Source organism: Lampris incognitus, chromosome 8, assembly GCF_029633865.1.
Source record: "Lampris incognitus isolate fLamInc1 chromosome 8, fLamInc1.hap2, whole genome shotgun sequence".
NCBI classification, from domain to species: domain Eukaryota; kingdom Metazoa; phylum Chordata; class Actinopteri; order Lampriformes; family Lampridae; genus Lampris; species Lampris incognitus.
In genome coordinates this window covers 34447713-34470155 of record NC_079218.1, presented here as the reverse complement: position 1 = coordinate 34470155, position 22443 = coordinate 34447713, and the positions used below count along the sequence as shown (strand labels likewise).

The 22443-nt window shown below is 41.6% G+C and overlaps 1 protein-coding gene across 1 annotated transcript; it reads left to right on the top strand.

The window, feature by feature from the left end:
• The first annotated feature begins 1529 nt into the window (after positions 1–1529).
• rnf14 (ring finger protein 14) lies at positions 1530–20103 on the top strand. The gene is made up of 11 exons (XM_056285075.1): positions 1530–1567; positions 2339–2452; positions 2614–2772; positions 5867–5997; positions 7095–7287; positions 10907–11025; positions 12176–12463; positions 14409–14637; positions 16725–16897; positions 18192–18322; positions 19306–20103. The coding sequence occupies exons 3-11, from the start codon at positions 2622–2624 to the stop codon at positions 19364–19366; spliced, it is 1476 nt and encodes a 491-aa protein (XP_056141050.1). The 5' UTR covers positions 1530–1567; positions 2339–2452; positions 2614–2621; the 3' UTR covers positions 19367–20103.
• The last annotated feature ends 2340 nt before the right edge of the window (positions 20104–22443 follow it).

Genomic DNA, 22443 nt, shown 5'->3' with positions numbered 1-22443 from the left:
TGTTTGATTATGGAAGTGTAGTGTACAGGTCAGCAGCAAAAATCACAATTAAAAAAGCTTGAAGTGATACAAACTCAGGCACTGAGATTATGCTGTGGGGCTATTAAGACTTCTCCTAATATAGCCATTCAAGTAGAAATGGGAGAGATGCCACTGACTCTAAGATATAAGCAGATCATGGTGAACTACTGGGCACATCTATAAGGGCATAGGGAAGACCATCCTACTGTGAAGGTCCTCAAACCATGTTGGGAAAGTGGGAAAGTAAAGGGAGAATGTTTTGCTTGGGCAGCAAATAAAATGGTTGAAGAAATGGGATTACATGGGAGAAGTTATTGCTCCACAGTGCCATACCCGGTGACTCCGCCATGGTTATTTCCCCCCTGTGATATTAGATTGCTATATTCAAGAAGAAATGAAGAGAGTGAAAGGAAGAGGTAAATGGGCAGAGATAGTGGACAGCAGATTAAACACAATACATCAGTCATTCACTCCAATATATACAGATGGATCAAAGGAACAAAAAAAAAGGAAACACAGGACTTGCTTATGTTATCCCAGAGTTAGATATACATATCAAGGAAAGACACCAGATCACTTAACAGTATATACAATTGAGATATTGGCTATTGCATTGGCATTACAGTGGGTAGAGCAAAACAAGCTTAAAAAGGTCATAGTCTGTTCAGATTCATTGTCAGCTCTGGTATCATTACAGTCCATGTCATCTCAATACACACCAGATATCATCTACGAAATCTATGAGACACTATTCAGACTACATCAAGCAGAGACAGCAGTTCGGTTTTTGTGGATTCCAGCTCATAGGGGTATAGAGGGGAATGACATGGCAGACTCACTGGCTAAACAAGCCCTGAAGCAGGATAGTGTCATGAAGGTGCCCTTCAGCAAAACTGAAATTAAAACAATAATAAGGAGCAAAATCATGACGGCATGGCAAAAGTTATGGGATGAGGGAAACAAGGGATGTCACTTGTATAAAATAAAACCAAAAGTGGGAGGGAGGATATCTGTAGGGAAAAATTCTAGGGAATAAGCAGTCATTTCAAGATTGAGGTTAGGACACACAGGATTAAATGGAACAATGCACCTACTATGGAAGCATCCATCAGGACTTTGTGAATGTGGATCAGAAGAAACTGTCGAGCATGTTATTTGTCACAGCCAGAAATACTCAACACACAGAGAAAATCTGAAGAAGGAACTCAAGACATTTGGGGTGGGAGTATTTAATCTTAAAAATGTATTCAGTATTGAGGGGGAGAAATATAAGCCATTGTTTGTGTTATTAAAAGAGATTGGCATAGTGAAGAGGATCTAGTGCTATAATTATTTATTATTATTAGTTTTTTTTATCTCTCTTGCCTTTCATCCTTTAATGCTCTGGCCCACACTCCAGCTTAGTAGGTGGCAGTAATGCACCTTAAACGCTAGTTGCCATCCGCCATTAAATACAAGAAGAAGAAAAAAACATTGTGTTGAGCCGAAGAAGAAAGAATTTGTGTTGACGAAGAAGTAGGAAGAATTCTGTTTGTGTTGAGACGAGGTGAGTGGTTCTTAGTGGCTCTTTGAATGCATGTGTATGCGAATAATTGTATGCCTAGCCGAGCCAAACCTCGGACAGTGTATTACCCAGTATTGCCATAGTATAGCCAAAAAAAGTTAGCCCATTTAGGTATTAAAGCTACATTAGTTAGCTAGCATTGCATCATGATGGTTCTAGCTAAGCTAGCTAGTTTACTCGTGTAGCGTTAGATTAAAGGCGACCAAGATAGCTGTCCAATTAAGCTTTGTTATATGTCACCGGGCTGGACAGTTTTAGTCTAAAACAGCTTTTTTGTTTATCTAATTTTAACCTAATAACGTTAGCTAACTTAAAAAATACGTGCATGTTAAGGTTAATACTCCTGCCTGTGTCCCTGACCAAGGCAATAGGGAGAAGAACTGCAGTTGGGTCCCTGGGCGCTGCAGCTTCCCACTGCTCCTACAATATAGGATGGGTTAAATGCAGAGAACAATTTTCATTGTAACCTACAATGACAAAAGTGGTTTTCTTTTATCTAGCTAGTGTTAACTGCTATCTTTAGTGAGAGTAAAGTCAAGGAAAGACGGTCCCCAGTTAAAGTAACGCATATTTGTGTTTATCCGTTACTCTATCCGTAAACCAGTATCTCAGGAACAATGCTTGATCAGTGGGGATCAAACTGTATGATATAAGATTAAGTTAGATTTTTAATTTGTTAAATGTTGTGGACTAATCGAAGTCGGTGAAAACGTTATTTGTGCCCGTTGTTCATGTCTTTTTTTTCTTTTTTAGCAATAAAGGTGATAAGGTGATTTAAGAGTCTGTGCGCTGCTCCGGAGAGCATTCACACCAACTCAGATCTGTGTCGGCTCAATTTATACTAACGTCTCAAGGGTTTTCTTTAAGGTAATCAGACTACGTTGTCCTCTTCATAAACCTAGTGTTATTAGCTCATCTTAAAGGCAACATAACTGTTAGCTCTGTCGATGTACGTCTCTCTGAAATTGTGGGTTTGGTCAGTGAAAGAGTCCACAACAATCTGTCATGACTTGTGTTCTTGCAAACAGTAATGTAAATGTCTGAGGACCGGGAGACCCAGGAAGATGAGCTACTTGCTTTAGCAAGTATCTATGATGAGCAGGAATTCCAACGGGCTGAGTCAGCACAGGGAGGAGAGATCCAGATATGCTTCGAGCTGCCTCCTGATTTCAAAATTGTTGTCAAAGGTATAGCTTTCAGACTTGGCAAAGCTGACTGTTGTAAAAGTTTTTGGGTCTAACAGGATGGTGACTTTCTTTTGTTACCCATAGAACGTTTGTGAACCCTTTAGAATAGCTGTCAGACTTGGCAAAGCTGACTGTTGTAAAAGTTTTTGGGTCTAACAGGATGGTGGCTTTCATTTGTTACCCATAGAAAGTTTGTGAACCCTTTAGAATTTTCCGTTTTGCATATATTTGACCTACATTGTGATCAGAATCAACTTTAGTGGTCAAGTGTGCCTATGCACACAAGGAATTTGACTCTTGTTTACAGCAGCTTCTAGCACTTTGACACATTGCTCACAAAAAAAGGGAAAAAAAGGAATAAATGGGACCAACAAGCAGGACATTGTAGACAAGCATGTATGTACAACAGGTGTGTCACTACTGTACAGTTTTGTTATGGTGGACTAACCAACCTATGCCCATATATTATACCATATTGCTTATATACTATTGCCCATACACTATACCAATACCACAACTCATCATGGCCATATGCAATACTATATACTCACTATATCTTATATACCAAAAGTATACATTAAATCAACACAGATACAGGAAAAAAAGTTTTAATGCATTGCAGTACAGGCCTGTTTTGTGTGTCGTGCACACATCAGCTGCTAATGGGTGCACGACGCACGAAACAGGCTTGTACTGCAATGCATTAAAACTTTTTTTTCCTGTATCTGTGTTGATATTCCGCTCCTCATTAGTTGAGCACTTATAACCCCATTGACGGTTTTGGAAAAAAAATCTGTATATATTAAAAAGAATTAGCACAAAAAGTAAGGAAATTTGTGCTTCTTGGCAATAAATCTTATATCAGGCACCTGATTGTCAGCAACTGGGGTACCAAAAGCTCAAAACAAGAGTCAATAGCAACAGCAAAATAAGCTGTTTGGCATTGGCAGAGAAGATTTGGCATTTTTTTCATGGGTGCAACCCACATACTTAGCTCTGCTGCTCATCCCACAAACGTATGTTCCTTACAAATGTGGCACCATTTAAAAGGGAAATAAACAGGCTTTCCAATGGTATAAGATGTATTGCCAAGAAGCATTGTTACAACAAAGAAATAATCTACCAAACACAAATTTCCTTACTTTTTGTGCTAAGTGTATATATATATTCACCTACCATCCACCACACAACTACATTCTATGTCTGTTACAACCACAACAGCAATAATTTGTAACTTATTTGTGCATTTGATTTTAATCTAAGTCATAGAACTAGATTTAGAGAACCCTATTAAGCAAAGAAAGTACACTTTTTCATTTATATATTGAGCAAAAGTATCCAACAATAAATATCTTGGTTGGAAAAAGTTTGTTAATCTTTGACGTCGGTAACTGGTGTCCCCCCCCACCCCCCACCCCCCAGCAATAACTTCAACCAAACCTTTCTTATAACTGTTGGATCAGTCCTGCACATTGGCTTGGATGATTTTTGGCCCATTCCTCCTTACAAAACTGCTTCAACTCGGTGACATTGGTGGGCTTCTTTGCATGAACTGCTCTCTTCAGGTCCTCCCACAACATTTCTATTGGATTAAGGTCTGGACTTTGACTCGGCCATTCCAAAATTACATTTCTTCTACTTTAACCATTCACTGGTAGACTGACTTGTGTTTAGGGTCGTTGTCTTGCCTGCATGAACCACTTTGTTGAGCTTCAGTTCAAAGTGACACCTTGACGTTGTCCTGTAGAATTTGCTGGTACAATCAAGAATTCAGAATCCTGTCAATGATAGCAAGCTGTCCTGGTCCAGAGGCAGCAAAGAAGCCCCAAACCATGATCTTGCCACCACTGCTTGACAGTTGGGCTGATGTTACTATATTTGAATACAGTGTTTGGATTTCACCAAACATAATGCTTCTTGTTTAAACCGAACATTTCTATTTTGGAGTCATCTGCCCACAGAACATTCTTCCAATAGCCTTCTGGTTCATCCACCTGGTCTTTAGCAAACTTTAGATGGGCAGCAATGTTCATATTGGAGAGCAGTGGCTTCCTCCTTGCTCTCTTGCCATGCACACCGTTCTTGTTCAGTGTTTGCCTGATGTTGGACTCGTGAACACTGACCTTAGCAAATGTAAGAGAGGCCTATGGATCTTTAGATGTTACCCTGGGGTTCATTGTGACCTCCAGGAGTATTATACACCTTGCTCTTGGAGTGATTTTTGTTGGGACGACCACCCCTGGGAAGAGTAACAGTGGTGTTGAATGTCTTCCATTTGTAACTTGCTGCCTTGACAGTGGATTATTGGAGCCCAAACTCCTTAGAAATAGTTTTGTGACCTTCTCCGGCCTGGTGAGCATCAACAACCTTTTTTTCTCAGGTCCTCATAAATTTCTTTTGATCAAAGCATGGCGAACTTCCACAGACCTGTGTGTTGAAGACCAGACTTTGTTAGTGGAGATCCAGATTTATTTTCTTTCAATAGGATGGGGCCTGCTAAACTCATCTCATTGATTGAAACACCTGTCTCCAATTACCACTTTAGATGACCTGATAATCCTAGAGGCTCACATACTTTTCTCCAACAGACATTTACTCTTAGATCATTTTGCTCAATAAATAAATACATGAAAAAGTACAATGTTTTTTGTGTCATTTGTTTAATTGGGTTCCCTTTGTCTAGTTTTAGTACTTTGATGAAGGTCTGATCACATTCAAATTTATGCAGAAATACAGAAAATTCCAAAGGGTTCACAAACTTTCTAGTGCCACTGCATATTCTTGAGCCATTGTAAACAATATTCTTGATTTTTTTTTTTCCATCCAAGTTCAATCCCTAGATGTATGTCAGAACAATGGGTGTTATCTGCCAAAGTGAGTGGGAGAGAAGACAAAAATACCAATCAGAATTTCCCAGCCTTTTAAATCAGACAAATGTAAAGTTGTCAAATACTGCTTTCTTAAAATACTTTATAGATACTCTCTACAATCAGAAGATCATTATTATTTAAATTATGAGTCACTGTTAGCCTATGTCTGTCATTTAATTCAGTCTCTGTTCTGTTCTTTTGTTTTGGATTCTTTGTTTTGGCAGGAGAGAAGCAGACAGAATATAATGTCTGCTTCCTGCCGCCCCTGGTGCTTAACTTTGAGCTGCCTGCTGACTACCCATCCACTTCTTCTCCAATCTTCACTCTCAGCTCAAAATGGTTGACCACAGGGCAGGTAAGACTCATGCTAGTGAGCATAATCAAATACTATACCAATGTACCATGCAGAAACAGTTTAGCTGTAACTCGGCCAATTTATTTATTTATTTTTGACAACATACAAGGTTTGGTCAATATGTCAACATTTTCCTGTCGACCACCACCAACTCTTCAACCGACAGACAGACAGACAAGCAGACATTACTCACCTTTGGCTGAAACGTCTCCTTGCCTCAGTAAACTTCAATAAAGAAGAAATACAAAATTTTGGTCCAATTAGCCATGTTGTTGCTTGTAGCCTGGAGATGAAGAAACAAGTGGGAATAACAGAGCTAACCTGCTGTCAAATGATCCACGTTACAGTACCCTGTTTGTTTAATTGAAGGCCAGGCTGTCCAGTCTAAAATTACGAAAATAGTATGACATCCACACAGCGGCAACAAGAATTACCTGGAATATCTGCAAGAAAGTTGTTTTACCTTATAGCGGATGAATTCAATATGTGTGTTACATGACGGAGTCAAATCAATGTGTATATACCTAGATATTTGAATGATGTCGCTTGCCTAATTTTAGTATTGTAGATTTTGGTGTGTGTCGGCCCTGTGATGGCCTGGCGGCCTGTCCAGGGTGTCTCCCTGCCTGCTGCCCAATGACTGCTGGGATAGGCTCTAGCATGCCCGCGACCCTGAGAGCAGGATAAGCGGTTTGGATAATGGATGGATGGATGGATGGATGGATTTTGGTGGTGGGTGTAAATCAAGAAGTAGACCAAAGATTACTTCCTCTGTTTTTGTGGTATTGATATTGAGGGCTTTCTGGTCAGACCCTTTAACTAAACTGTCAAAATTGTGTTAGAATATGGTGGAGAGTAAGGGGGAGTCATTTGAATATTTCAAAATGAAGTGGCTTATGTGTGGTGGTCATACATATAGTGTGAAGAAGATGATCAACATAAAAATACATCAACACAATGTTGTAGTTTAAGAAATCAAAGAAAAAAAAGACCCATTTTAGCCTCTTGACAACTAGTAAACCAAGAGAGATGACACTAGGAATGTGAACCATCTCAATTATTTATTTAATTTGTAATTTTCTGTCCCCCTCCTACAGATGAGTTCTCTGTGCCAATGTCTGGATGACATGTGGGAAGAGAACAAGGGTTGTGTGGTTCTTTTCACCTGGGTCCAATTTCTCAAGGAGGAAGCCCTGGACTTGTTGGGAATCCGATCCCCTCTGGAAGTATTCAGGGCTGGGGTCACCAAGTCACGTGGGGATCGCAGGAATGGCGAGGCGACATCCACAGGTACATTAAGTTGTGTGGAAATACTTTTTTTTTTTTTTAATGCTGATCTGGCATTGAGATACTTGTTTTGTCACTGTTCTTTTCATTCTGTGTGAGTCACACTGGCTGTCAGGAATGAGGCAGAGTAGCGCAGGTATATGGGTGACGTAGTCAAAGGTATAGATTCTGAATTTTTTTGTAATGATACTGTGGAGGATGAAAGAAAGGAGACGAGCTCACTTCTCCTTTTGACCACACAGCCGTGGGTCGTTTATTTCCTCCAACAAACTCTAAGTCCACAGTTCATTATTTAAAAACCTCAGCCTCGTGTCTACCCACAATACCCCTTGCTAACCCCCACCCATTGTCTTAAAGGGACCGTCTCTGCCCGCATGGTGAATATCTAACCTGCAAGTAGGTCACTACAATACCATTCTCCAACATGCCACACATTCGATACCAGTGTTAACCAGGCCAGCCAGTAGAATCAAGTTTTCATATCCTTCACTTTAAAATATTTGTTAGATATTTTGTGGAATGTTTTTTTGTCAGGTCACTCAAGTGGGTTTAAATAATAGACATACTGCAAATCAACTACGATGCTCAACATAATGACACAAGGAAGTGAAAGTAGTGAGCGTTAATGGCTCAAAGTAGTTACCTGGCTGTGTTTTAACTGTGTTTATAATATAAACAGCACAGACTGAATTCAAATTTAGCAACTGCAGGTACACAGTTTAAAGGTACAATGAAATGAAAAACATATTTTCATCCTGGTAATGTCTTTTTTTCTGCACTTAATTTACATCTGTATGAACCAATGTTAGGAGATTCACAAAAGTATTTTATTTTTATGTTTACAAGAATGATGTTTTTTTCTTTTTCCTGAAAAATACAATCATGTTTTCGTTATGACACAGTGCACATGCATGTGCACACTTAAAAAATTGTCCAATTAGTACCCTGTGAGATTGGGGGAAGATGAGCGATCTTCTTTTACCAAATTGAAGCTAGCCAATAGCATATTGATATCCATATTCTTCTAAGAATGCCCGGCCATTGTTGGGTGTTAGTCAAACCAAATTCCTTTGCCTCACAAAATCCCACCTGACTGTTCCATTTCATTCAGATATGCGTCAAATTGCAGAGGTTTGCGGGGCTTTTAGTGCCATTTCATGGGTCCTTCAAACATGCAGTGTTGGGGAAGCTACTTTGGTAGCATAGCTTTGCAAGATACCGAACAGCCAAACATAAATATTCCCTACGAATAAGGACTACTTCCACAATAACTCGGATGCCCGGCGAATGTGGCAAGGCATTCAGTCTATCACAGACTACAAAAGCTCCAATCGCGGTCCCACTGTCCATTATGCCTCCCTGCCAGACAAGCTAAATCATTTTTATGCCCGCTTCGACAAGAACAATACTGACCCGGCCACAAAAATCCTCAGCCACCCAGAAAACGAGGTGCTCACTCTATCGATCGCAGAGGTCAAGAGAATCACTGTGCAGTGTGAACACACGGAAGGCTGCCGGACCGGACGGCATACCGGGTCGGGTCCTCCGGGAATGTGCCGACCAGCTGGCTGAAGTCTTCACAACTATATTTAACCACTCACTGTCGCAATCCATAGTCCCGACATGCTTTAAGACCACCTCTATCATTCCTGTCCCCAAGAAACCAACATCTACATGTCTGAATGACTACCGACCCATAGCACTCACCCCCATTGCCATGAAGTGCTTTGAGAGACTGGTTCTGGCTCACATCAAAAACATTACCCCCCCCCCACACACACACACACATTCGACCCACATCAGTTCGCCTACAGTCCCAAAAGGTCTACTGAGGATGCCGTTGCCACTGCCCTGCACTTTGCTCTGACCCACCTTGAACTTAACAACACATACATCCGTATGCTGTTTATAGATTATAGTTCTGTCTTCAACACTCTCATCCCTGCCAAACTAACCACCAAACTCCCCTCCCTTGGCCTCAACCCCTCCCTCTGTAACTGGACCCTGGACTTCTTGACCAACAGACCTCAGTCTGTTAGGTTAGGTGACCACAACTCCTCCACCCTGACCCTCAGCACACCTCTCTTCTGCACTCCCCGATACTTTGAACAGTTGACTCCATATATTTGAACTTATACGCCTTTGTCACCTCTACTCGTTGCATCCTCACCAATCTGCTGTTCTTCTCCTTGTTCATTTATATATATGCCGTCTTGCTCCTACTGACTTTCATTCCTCTTCTCTCCAATGCAAACTTCCACCTCCACCAGATTTGGATGATAGAGGGCAGAGATTATTAAGAGAGGAGGCTAGTGAGGAACAGAGTGTGTCTGTAGCCTCATTGACAGGGAGTGAAGAGAATTCATTATGAGGAGGCATGGAAGCCAAGACCTCATTGGGGAGCTGGGTCAGTGTAAGGAACTGGAAGTTTTGGCGGAAGGAGACCCTTTGTGGAGGAACGTGAGGATGTTCCAGTAAGGAGGCCGTAAATTGAACAAAGAAGTGGTCTCACAGATGTAGGGGGTTGACAGTCAGATTTGCTGTGGAGCAGTTCCGAGTCAAAATCAGATGAAGAATATTGCTCGCTTTGTGTGTGGTAGGGGTGGGGACCTCTCTGAGGTCAAAGCAGGACAGAAGAGACAGGAAGTCAGTTGCTTGGGTTTTTTCAGTAAGGATATTCATGTCTCCCATGACAATCAGTGATGTGTTATCTTCCGGAATGGCTGAGACTAACATGACTAACAATGGCTGAGAGTACCATGTCTAGTTCGACTACAAAGTTCCCCAGTTGACAACCTGGTGGGTGATATATGACAACCACAAATAGCTTAATAGGAGCAGTAACCATCATTGCATGGTATTCAAAGGAGGGGTTGTTGCTTAGCGGATAAAGCTTAGTGAATTTTCAGTCTTTGGAAATGAGGACACCCGTACTGCCTCCACGCTCAGCAGAACGGGGTGTGTGAGAAAGCAGAGTCAACAGAAAGTGCGGCCAGCGTGGCTGTGTTTTCTGGACGTATCCAGGTTTTGGTAAGGGCTAGTACTTGAATGTCTGAATGTCTGACACATTAGCAAGTGCTTGGCTCAATGCTGTTTCATTTACAGCCGATTGGCAATTCCATAAGCCAAAAGTAAAGGTGAAGTTGTCTGAGACAGATGTGATTTTTTTTGATAACCATGAATGACAGGGATGTCTTTGTAGCACATGGTGGGTGAAGCAGGCAACAAGAGACAATAGTAGAAAAGGGAATTACCAGTCAGTGATAAAGTTGTCCTAGTGCCACTAACTGAAAAACTTAGTAGCTCCAGTGCCACCATTGCAAAATGTTATCGTGGAACTCTGCTGGTGCTCATATGTGTCCTTGTTGTCTGTGTTGTGTCCATATTGTTGTTGGATTGCAATTTTTGTGCGCAGTATTAATTTAGTAATATAATTAATTAATAACATTAATATAGCAATGTAGTAGTAATGAGGGGCTGAAGATGTGGCAAGTTGGTCTATTTTCACTGAAAGCAATAGTCCAAAAATTTTTTCTTTTAACAGTTTAATTTCAATTGGGTCAACAAGCTAATCATATCCATTCGTTTTTTTTTTTGTTTTTTGTTTTTTTTCTTTCCCCAGTTATGGAGCATTCCTGGAGCCCATCTAAAAATGGAAACAGGGAATGGAAAAGGAAACCTAGGATGAAGTCTGAGCCACAGATGTCGTCTCCTTTGTCGTCATCAGCTCCTGAGCTCATGGTGATGCTGCTTTTAGCTCTTATGGGCATAGGCGTTGGAACGGTCACCCTCTGGCCCTGAGTGAATGTTAATCATTTGAAGTTTTCAAGTGGTCACAAAAGCATCACTTTCACTCAGTGACCCCTTTCTCCCCCTGTATTTCATCTTGTACATATGATTTGATAAAAACGTTGACGGAAAAATTATGACAAAAATTAGGGATGTCCCGATCCGATCCATGGCATTGGTATTGGGTCGATGCCAGCCCATAATGCTGGATCAGATATCGGAGGGGAGAAAAAATATGATCCGATACCTATCCAATACAAACCATGGGGAAATCTAGCTTAGACCATCACCTAATTGCTTGTATATCATAACTTCTTCATCCTTGCCTTCTTCTTCCTTCTTCTTCTTCCTCTTCTTTCTGGCTTTCTTCTTCATATTAGCACTTCCCGTGCTGTGCACCTCCGGTTTAACAGCGCAGTGTGCAAAATGATAACAACAGTAGTAGCCGATTAGTCGCATGTGTATGAGCATTAACTACCTGTGGAATAGTCATGTCAGTGGTTTGGAAGTATTTCAACCTTAAAGAGGAAAAAAAAAAGCAACAGATGAATGCAAAATTTGCAATGCAGATGTTTCGAGGGGTGGCAGTGCTGTTGGTCAGTTTAATACCACAAACTTAATTAAGCATTTAGATAAACACCACATGGAACAACACCAGGAATTCTGCATGTAACAGCTACAAAGAAAAGCAAAACGCTCCAACTGCAGACATCAATGGAATCAGTAAAAAGGGCAGTTTCTCTCGCTTGGGCGTTATTTGTACATGCAAGTGGCTGGCGTGACAGAAGAAGACATAGCGGACAGGAAGAGATGGAAACAGATGATCCGCTGTAGCGACCCCTAATGGGAGCAGCTGAAACTAGTAGCAGTAGTAGTAGCAGTACAAGAGTAAAACAAAATATCGGATTCATATCGGTATCAGCAGGTAGCCAAAGCTGTGGTCTTGGTATCGGAAGTGAAAAAGTGTTATCGGGACATCTCTAACCAAAATTTTTTGTTCCACAACATATTAGACTGTTCTCATGAAAAGTGCATTTGTTTGCATAAAAATGTGTCATCTGAATAAAATTACAAAAAAGTTTGACTGATTGATTGATTCTAGCTGGACCCACGGGCGGTGCTGGCAATGGACCCGGGCTCCGACCTCCTACCTCAGCTCCTGGACTTCGACGAAGCTCAGCGGCAGAAGGTGTTTGACGCCAAAGTGTTCTGCTGTGGCATCTGCTTCACAGAGAAGCTGGGTGTATCCTGCCTCTCCTTCAAGGAGTGCCAACATGTCTACTGCAAGGCCTGCATGACTGAATACTTTGAGATCCAGATACGAGATGGCAATGTACGGTGTCTTAACTGCCCTGCACCCAAATGCACTTCCATAGCTACACCTTTACAGGTGAGTGTGTGAGTAAAGGATGGGACATGCTTTAAAGTACATGTGAAGCATTCCTATGGCTCGCAGAGGCTTGCAGAGATGCAGCCATGCACACCTCCGAAGTGTCAGCTGCGTGTCAACTGTGGCTCTACTAGGGCATTAATGACTGCTGCATTTTAGTAATCAACTACTCCCAAAAAGTAGTTGAGTAGTCAATTAATCGTGGGGGATATATTTTTTTTCACCCAATAACAACTATCAATTCTCCTCAAAAAGGTCTCAAATACAACCAGTAAAGGGTAAACTAATATAGGTGAGACCAACCTGGGGGTAGATGAAATAGCAGAGTCCTCAATTGGCTCTGAGAGACTGTTAATGAATGAGCCACAATCTGATGGGACAAAACTCCCAGTAAGCCTGTCTGAGCTGCATACTATTTGACTGCAGTAACAACGTGACTGCTTTCTTGAAGGTGTTTCAGTTTAACTGGTGACTGTGTTAACTAGTGACTTTCAGTTGTGTCCGTGGTTGTCATGGTGACAGCAGCTGTTGAAAAACCTAAAAGCCTTAAATTATTTTAAATTGTATGTTCAGTATAGTTTATACTATCCTACATTTTCCCTATATTATGCAAATTAAACTCCAAGAAGCATTAACATTTTTTGAAGTTACGTTTAATGTGGGGAAAAACATTAGCAGAGCAGCTAGCGTCAAATGAGGAATTTGACATTATAACTTTACAGGTGATTGAATATGGGTCACTTTCTGATTGAGGATAACGGTATAAAATACAGCTGCACAGCCAGCTGCGGTTTGGTTCTCACATTATAAGAAACGTTACAAGAGGTGAATGAGTCTTGCTGAGCACAATTTAACTTGCGTAAGTGGTTCGCGTAGCTATTAAACACAAATGTGTGTATTTAAAATTGATTAAAGTAAAAATCAAAGGCTTTTAGGAGGACACTACATGTTCTGTTCATGTTTTCAATTGTCAAGCAACAGCCATGTTTCTTTCTGGCTCTGGCTCTTGCTGCATGTCTGCTGCTTTAGCGCCCCGCACTGCACAGTGTTAAAAAGTCAGGCATGACAACTATGACTTGTCAACAATAACTATCCACAGCGCCCCCAGCTGCATATCTGCTGTAGATGCATTGCTACTGCTTTATTACTGTGCACAGTGCCAAAACCACAGATGAATGATTAGTTTACAACTATGTACAGTGTTGAATAGTGGTTTTTATAGTTGACTAGTCGACTATTCTGTGAAACCCTTAGTCTCTAAGTGTCTTACCAGTGCTGCTTAGCTAAGCAGCAAGGGATAGTTGGTAGCATGACATCAACTCAAAACCGAACCGGGAGTGGGGACAAAGGATCCGACATAAACGAACAGGCCCAACATAAAAGAAAAGACAAGACAAAACAACACAACATGGAACAAAAATGGAGATATGAGCAGGTTTTTCCTGCTCAGTTTTATTATTTTGTTTATTTTCCTGGTTTCCATTTCCATTTTTTTTCAGCTAGTCCTTTGTAATTTGGTTTCGTAAACCAGTGCTGCCCCTCAGGCCCCACACAGTGAGTGCTACAGTACGTGTAAGTGGAGTCCCGAGCCACATGCTGGTATGGCAAACTAGCAGCGTTTCAGCATAAATCTGTGGCTATGCATGAGAATGTTAGTGTGTGTGTGTGTTGTGTGTGTGTGTCTGCATCTGATATACAATGGAAGCCAAATGTCAGTTAAAATGTCAACAACCATTTGTTTAGACAGAATGGGATTTGTTTTGGGTTTTTTTCTAAACTCTTCAGCCATTGTGGCTGATTGAATTGGCCAGTCCAAGTAACATGTAATAAGCCAATGACACCTGTCAGTCTCTGTTTCTCCATCTGTCCGTCTTGTCTGTCTCTATTTTCACACCTCTTTCTGCCTGTCTGTTAACCTGTCTCTCTTCCTGCTAATATCCCCCAGGTGAAGCAGCTGGTGGATGAGGAGCTTTTTGCTCGTTATGATCGCTTGCTTCTTCAATCCAGCCTGGACTTGATGGCAGACGTGGTGTACTGCCCTCGTCAGGCCTGTGCCAGTGCTGTGATGGTAGAACCAGACACCACCATGGGCATTTGCCCCACTTGCCAGTATGCCTTCTGCACCCTCTGCAAGCTGGGCTATCACGGCCTCTCTCACTGCAAAATCACTGCTGGTAATACCACTGGAGAAAGAGAACGTTAATGATTTGGGTCAGCAAATTGTTTATATTGAATCATCTTAACATCATAAAATAAAATCATAAAGCTGAAAGAAGAAGATCCTGCTGGCTCAACCAGATAGATACAGTGCATCCGGAAAGTATTCACACCCCTTCACTTTCCCCACATTTTGTTATGTTACAGCCTTATTCCAAAATGGATTAAATTCCTTTTTTTTCTCATTAATCTACATACAATACCCCATAATAACCAAGCAAAAAAGGTTTTGTAGAAATTTTTGCAAATTTTTAAAAAATAAAAAACTGAAATATTGCATGTACATAAATATTCACACCCTTTACTCAGTACTTGGTTGAGGCACCCTTGGCAGCGATTACAGCCTCAAGTCTTCTTGGGTATGAAGCTACAAGCTTGGCACACCTATATTTGGGGTATTTCTCCCATTCTTCTCTGCAGATCCTCTCAAGCTCTGTAAGGTTAGATGGGGAGCGTCACTGCACAGCTATTTTCAGGTCTTTCCAGAGATGTTCAAGTCTGGGCTCTGGCTGGGCCACTCAAGGACATTCACAGACTTGTCCCGAGGCCACTCCTTCGTTGTCTTGGCTGTGTGCTTAGGGTTGTTGTTGTGTTGAAAGGTAAACCTTCGCCCCAGTCTGAGGTACTGAGCGCTGTGGAGCAGGTTTTCATCAAGGATCTCTCTGTACTTTGCTCCATTCATCTTTCCCTCGATCCTGACTAGCTCCCAGTTCCTGCCGCTGAAGAACATCCCCACAGCATGATGCTGCCACCACCATGCTTCACTGTAGGGATGGTATTAGCAAGGTGATGAGAGGTGCCTGGTTTCCTCCAGACGTGAGGTTTGGCATTCAGGCCAAAGAGTTCAATCTTGGTTTCATCAGACCAGAGAATCTTGTTTCTCATGGTCTGAGAGTCCTTTAGGTGTTTTCTGGCAAACTCCAAGCGGGCTGTCATGCGCTTTTTACGAAGCAGAGGCTTCCGTCTGGCCACTCTACCATAAAGGCCTGATTGCTGGAGTGCTGCAGAGATGGTTGTCCTTCTGGAAGGTTCTCCCATCTCCACAGAGGAATGCTGGAGCTCTGTCAGAGTGACCATCGGGTTCTTGGTCACCTCCCTGACCAAGGCCCTTCTCCCCCGATTGCTCAGTTTGGCTGGGCGGCCAGCTCTAGGAAGAGTCCTGGTGGATCCAAATCTCTTCCATTTACGAATGATGGAGACCACTGTGCTCTTTGGGACCTTCAAAGCTGTAGAAATTTTTTTGTACCCTTCCCCAGATCTGTGCCTCGATACAATCCTGTCTCGGCGGTCCACAGACAATTCCTTTGACTTCATGGCTTGGTTTCTGCTCTGACATGCACTGTCAACAGTGGGACCTTATATAGACAGGTGTGTGCCTTTCCAAATCATGTCCAATCAATTGAATTTACTACAGGTGGACTCCAATCAAGATGTGGAAACATCTCAAGGATGATCAGTGGAAACAGGATGAACCTGAGCTCAATTTTGAGTGTCATAGCAAAGGGTGTGAATACTAATGTACATGCAATATTTCAGTTTTTTATTTCTAATAAATTTGCAAAAATTTCTACAAAACCTTTTTCACTTTGTCATTATGGGGTATTGTGTGTAGACATAGTTTAATGATGCTGTCAGGTAAAGAGTAACCTCTCAAATGTCTTTTTTTTTTAGGAATTAAGAAAAACCTATTCACCTTGACTTGAAAAACCTCTTGCCATAGTTAAAACAAAGCTTCATAATAATTAATAAAAGTCTTACAATTTTAAACTATGGGCAAGATGAAGAAGTGAGTCTGTTACCTGTGAGGCCCAAGTTCATACACTATTACAGCAAGTAGCCACTTGCTGGAGTTTCTTTGGGCAATATATCAAAACCTTACCAATGCCACTAGCAACCTTCTGTAGCCAAACCTGCACTGTGTCTCCTAATGTGGAGGATAAAATCTAAAAAGAGAATTGAAACTTTTGGGAGTAATAGAATATCAAATATTCTAGTGGTGATAAAACCAGTGCTCATTTCTTGTTTTGTGTATTTTCTGCCACAGATGAATTACGTGGCCTAAAAGACGAGTATCTGTCAGCTAGCACTGAAGGCAAAAAGTTCATGGAACAGCGTTATGGAAAGAGGGTCATCCAGAGAGCAGTGGAGGAGTCTTTCAGCACAGACTGGCTCAAAGAGAACTGCAAATGTTGCCCTCGCTGCGGTACCAATATTCAGGTAGGCTGCCCTGCTGTCGGCAGTATGTAAAAACATGTTTTAAACTAGAGGTCGAACGATAATGTTTTTTTTTTAGGGCCAATACTGATACTGATTATTAGTAATCAAGGAGGCCAATAACTGAACCGATATACTTTTGCAGTAAAAAGGAAAATCTTGGGTGTCAAATTTTAGAATAACACAAACTCCAACGCAAAACTTTGTTGAAATACTTGTAAACACATGTTTAATTCAAAGAGAACTTTTCAACACTATCTAAAATCATCAACAAATGGCGGCGCCCTGGCGGCTCACCTGGTGGAGTGCGTACCACATAAGGCCGAGTCCTTACCGCAGGGGCTGAGTTCGAATCCGGCTCAGGCACCTTGCTGCATGTCATCCCCTCTCTCTCCCCCTGCCTTTCCTGTCTCTCTCGACTATCACTATCTAATCACAAAAGGCAGAAAATGGCAAAAAAAAAAAAAGGTTAAAAAAAAAATCATCTACAAATGAATTATTGACACTCACTATCTCATTTAAGTTAGCTTTACGAGACTCAATATTGGCTTGGGTTATTATGACCATTGGCTACCTATAACATGTAAAAACACCAACTCATACGGGGGAATAATGTTATGTTCGCAGCATGATAGCTAAAATAAGTTCCAGTTGCACTGGCACAAACATTACTCAAAGCTATAGCTATCGCTACATAAATAGACTATTTTCTCGTTATAGTTAAGTTTATATCACTGCATCAAAGTGCATTATTCTGGGATTTTCAGTGCTGTAACTGGGAAACTGGGCATGCTCGTCATCATAGAAATAGATCATAAGACTGTGGTGTTTTTGCAACTTAAGCATAGAGGATTGTGATGTTTACTGCAACTTCGGCAATATCTGCTGCTTTACCTTGTGCCTGTGTGGCACAGTATTCTTCAATGTTGATAGGCTATTACTTGTTTAACTTCTAACTTATTTCTTACTGTCCAAATAAAAAAATCTTTGCACAGTAGCCATTGTTAAGGTCGGCCAGCTCTGTTCAAGTTAAAATTGTCTTCCTATAATATTTGCAAGGCAAATTTTAGTCATTCTTTGAGCCAGATATTTTAGCCATTGTTTCATTTGCTGCGTGTTTTCTTTTCTGTCGCTACCATATATTTTCTGTTTGACTGTCATATCCAGAAAATTGACAAAACTGCCCACAAATAAGTCCTTTGTGTTTGATTAAGTTGTTTTCTAAGATAGTGTTTCTTCATCAATTCACCAATCTGTTTCATTAGCCCATGTCTCTCTCTTTTCTGTCTCTCTCTAGAAAGTGGATGGCTGTAACAAGATGACTTGTACTTCCTGTCGGCAGTACTTTTGCTGGCTGTGTCTGGGACAGCTTAGCAGAGTCAACCCCTACAGTCACTTCAATGACCCAAATTCACCTTGCTACAACCAGTCAGTGACCTATTTGGGTTTTCTTTTCTTTCTGTCTTTCTTTCTTTCTTTCTGTCTGTATGATTTTTCAAACACATAGATGGTGGACATAACTCCAGCAGGATAAAAGATTGAAATGTGAGGCCAATATGGTGATGCTGCTGTTCGACAGACAGTTGATATTAATTTGGAATGGTGTTGTGATATACTTTGATTAATTTTGTAATATATAGGACTGCCTGTGTTAGCTTTGGTCCAATGAGCTCAGTTTTTACAAGGGTGGGAACTGTCTGCTGCTGAGCTGACAGCACTCGGGCAACAATGGCTGCTACACCATGTTTGTAGTCTGAGAAAATGGGTTTGCCTTAGGTGTATTTCATGCTGCCTCCTACATCAAACTATATCGGAACACTCCTACTGTAATATTGACTGCTTGTCCAACAGAATCCCCACATTGTCATCGCATTTAAAATAGATAAAAAAATGACTTATTAATGGAGAAAAACTTGTTTTCAGCTTTAATGGGTATGATGACACAAGTGGCTCTGTAAATACCCAGGTATATTAAACTTGAATCATTTAGGAGATTGGGCATGTTTCCGTGGGTTTCCTCCCACATTTGAAATACATGCTTGTAGGGTGAAATGGAGTCTATAGATTGCCCAAATGTGTGAATGGTGTGTGGTCATGAGCCCTGTGATGGACTGGTGATTTGTGCAGGGCATCTCTCTGTCTTGTGCTCAATGCCTGTTGGGATAGACCCCAAACTGCTATGACCCTGAATTGGATTAAGCAGCCATAGCTAATGATGGATGGATGGGTGGGATCAGCCATTCTGTCCTTAGTAGTCATATTAGTGATTGATCTATAAAGAAACCATTTCAGTTAACGGCCTAAGTGAAGAAAAAGCAAGCATACACGTGGCTGTAAAAATTCTTTATTAACCTTTCCCTCAACTTCACATCTGAATATGTCATTGTCCATCTGTTTCTTGTCTGCTACAGATTGTTCCATGGAGTAGATATGGAGGAAGAATATGCCTTCTGGAGCGATGAAGAGGACTGATACAAGTGCAGCCCCTCCCTGCTGTGTGCTCCATTTGAACGCACTTTATTTATCTTAACCTCACTTTATTTCTTTTAATTCATTGTGCTCATATTAGAGCTCACACCATCGGTTGAATCAAGTTTCAGTAAAATCAGGCTCACAGGTATATTTAATTTGATGGAGGAATATATGATATTTTGCATATGGATAGGAATGAAGTCTGTTGGCTGCAGAAAAAAAGCTGTTGAAACATTAGATGTGGCTGTTGCTGTTTGATATTCCAACTGTAAATCAAAGAAGGTTGAATGAGTTCATCTGGCTAAGTTTATTGACAGATATGTTTTGTCACTCAACTCTGACATCTTCACTCTAAAGTGAATGCAGGTATCCCCACCCTTATAAACAATACAGCGCAACACAGTTGCATAACGACCGAAACCAATGACCAGTTTCATGTGCAAATATGGGTGTGACATTAACTAGAGTTTCGATGGCCATGTGTACTATTCAGAGGATTTGGGAATGTTTGCAATCACAGCATTGTAAGATGGTGACAGATACAGTGGCTTGCAAAAGTATTCATGCCCCTTGAACTTTTCCACATTTTGTCACGTTACAACCACAAACATAAATATATTTTATTGGAATTTTATGTGAAAGACCAACACAAAGTGGCACACAATTGTGAAGTACAAAGAAAATTATACATGATTTAAAAAAATTTTTACAAATAAAAAAATGAAAAGTGCGTTGTGCAAAAGTATTCAGCCCCCTTTTCTCTGAGTGCAACCAATTGCCTTCAGAAGTTGCCTGATGATTGCTGAATGATCAAATGTTGACCAAATGACTAAATAGAGTCAACCTGTGTGTAATCTAATCTCAGGACAAATACAGCTGTTCTGTGACGGCCTCGGAGGTTTGTTAAGAGAATATTGGGGAGCAAACAGCATCATGAAGTCCAAGGAACACACCAGACAGGTCAGAGATAAAGTTGTGGAGAAGTTTAAAGCAGGGTTACGCTATAAGAAGATTTCCCAAGCTTTGAACATCTCACGGAGCACTGTTCAATCCATCATCCGGAAATGGAAAGAGTATGGCACAACTGCAAACCTACCAAGACACGGCCGTCCACCTAAACTTACAGGCCGAACAAGAAGAGCACTGATCAGAGATGCAGCCAAGAGGCCCATGGTGACTCTGGACGAACTGCAGAGATCCACAACTCAGGTGGGGGAATCTGTCCACAGGACAACTATTCGTCATGCACTGCACAAATTTGGCCTTTATGGAAGAGTGGCAAGAAGAAAGCCATTGTTAAAAGAAAATCATAAGGAGTCCCGTTTGCAGTTTGCCAGAAGCCATGTGGGGGACACAGCAAACGTGGAAGAAGGTGCTCTGGTCAGATGAGACCAAAATTGAACTTTTTGGCCTAAATGCAAAACGCTATGTGTGGCGGAAAACTAGCACTGCACATCACTCTGAACACACCATCCCCACTGTCAAACGTGGTGGCAGCATCGTGCTCTGGGGGTGCTTCTCTTCAGCAGGGACAGGGAAGATGGTCAGAGTTGATGGGAAGATGGATTGAGCCAAATACAGGGCAATCTTGGAAGAAAACCTGTTGGAGACCGCAAAAGACTTGAGACTGGGGCGGAGGTTCACCTTCCAGCAGGACAATGACCCTAAACATAAAGCAGCGCTACAATGGAATGGTTTAAAACAAAACATATTCATGTGTTAGAATGGCCCAGTCAAAGTCCAGACCTAAATCCAATTGATAATATGTGGCAAGACCTGAAAACTGCCATTCACAAACGCTCTCCATCTAATCTGACTTAGCTTGAGCTGTTTTGCAAAGAAGAATGGGCAAAAAGTTCAGTCTCTAGATGTGCAAAGCTGGTAGAGACATACCCCAAAAGACTTGCAGCTGTAATTGCAGCAAAAGGCGGTTCCACAAAGTATTGACTCAGGGGGGCTGAATGCTTTTGCACACCGCACTTTTCAGTTTTTTATTTGTAAATTTTTTTTTAAATCATGTATAATTGTCTTTGTACTTCACAATTGTGTACCACTTTGTGTTGGTCTTTCACATAAAATTCCAATAAAATATATTTATGTTTGTGGTCGAAATGTGACAAAATGTGGAAAAGTTCAAGGGGTATGAATACTTTTGCAAGCCACTGTATACTGCTATGCCCCCCTCCCCCCCTCAGTTCAGGGATGGTCGTTCCTTCTTAACATAGATGGCCTCTTTGACTCCCCATTCAAACCAGCGTTCCTCCCTATCAAGGATGTGCATATCCCCATCCTTGAAAGAGTGGCCACTGGCGTGTAGATGGGTGTAGACTTGCAGAGTCCTGGCCTGACGTGTTAACTCTCCTGTGTTGCACCCTCTTTTTGGCCAGCGTCTGTTTAGTTTCCCCAATGTACAAGTCATAGCAATCCTCCTGGCACTTAATGGCGTACGCTATATTGTTCTGTTGTGCCAACGGACCCGATCCTTCGGATGGAGCAACTTCTGGTGGAGCACGTTTTGGGGCCACTCTTTCAAGTATGAGGATGTGCACATCCTTGATAGGGAGGAACGCTGGTTTGAATGGGGAGTCAAAGAGGCCATCTATGTTAAGAGGGAACAACCATCCCTGAACCGGGGGGGGGGGGGGTCTAAGGGTACATCTGTCACCATCTTACAATGCTGTGATTGCAAACATTCCCACATCCTCTGTGAACAGTATACGTGGCCATCGAAACTCTAGTTAATGGTCACGCCCATATTAGCACATGAAACTGGTTGTTGGTTTCGGTGATTATGCAACTGTCCGCTACTACTTTTGGCTGCTCCCGTTAGGCGTCGCCACAGCGGATCATCCATTTCCATTTCTTCCAGTCTTCTGCATCTTCCTCTCACACCAGCCACCCGCATGTCTTCCCTCACCACATCCATAAACCTCCTATTTGGCCTTCCTCTTTTCCTCTTCCCTGGCAGCTCCATATTCAGCATCCTTCTCCCAATATACCCAGCATCTCTCCACACATGTCCAAGTCATCTAAATCTTACCTCTCTTGCTTTGTCTCCAAACCGTCCAACTTTAGCG

Bases quoted from the DNA above. Each gene is read 5' to 3' on its own strand.
- rnf14 (XM_056285075.1), top strand. From the start codon at position 2,622: ATGTCTGAGGACCGGGAGACCCAGGAAGATGAGCTACTTGCTTTAGCA. The intron at 2,773-5,866 runs GTATAGCTTTCA...TTGTTTTGGCAG, and splicing joins TTTCAAAATTGTTGTCAAAG to GAGAGAAGCAGACAGAATAT. The intron at 5,998-7,094 runs GTAAGACTCATG...CCCCTCCTACAG, and splicing joins AATGGTTGACCACAGGGCAG to ATGAGTTCTCTGTGCCAATG.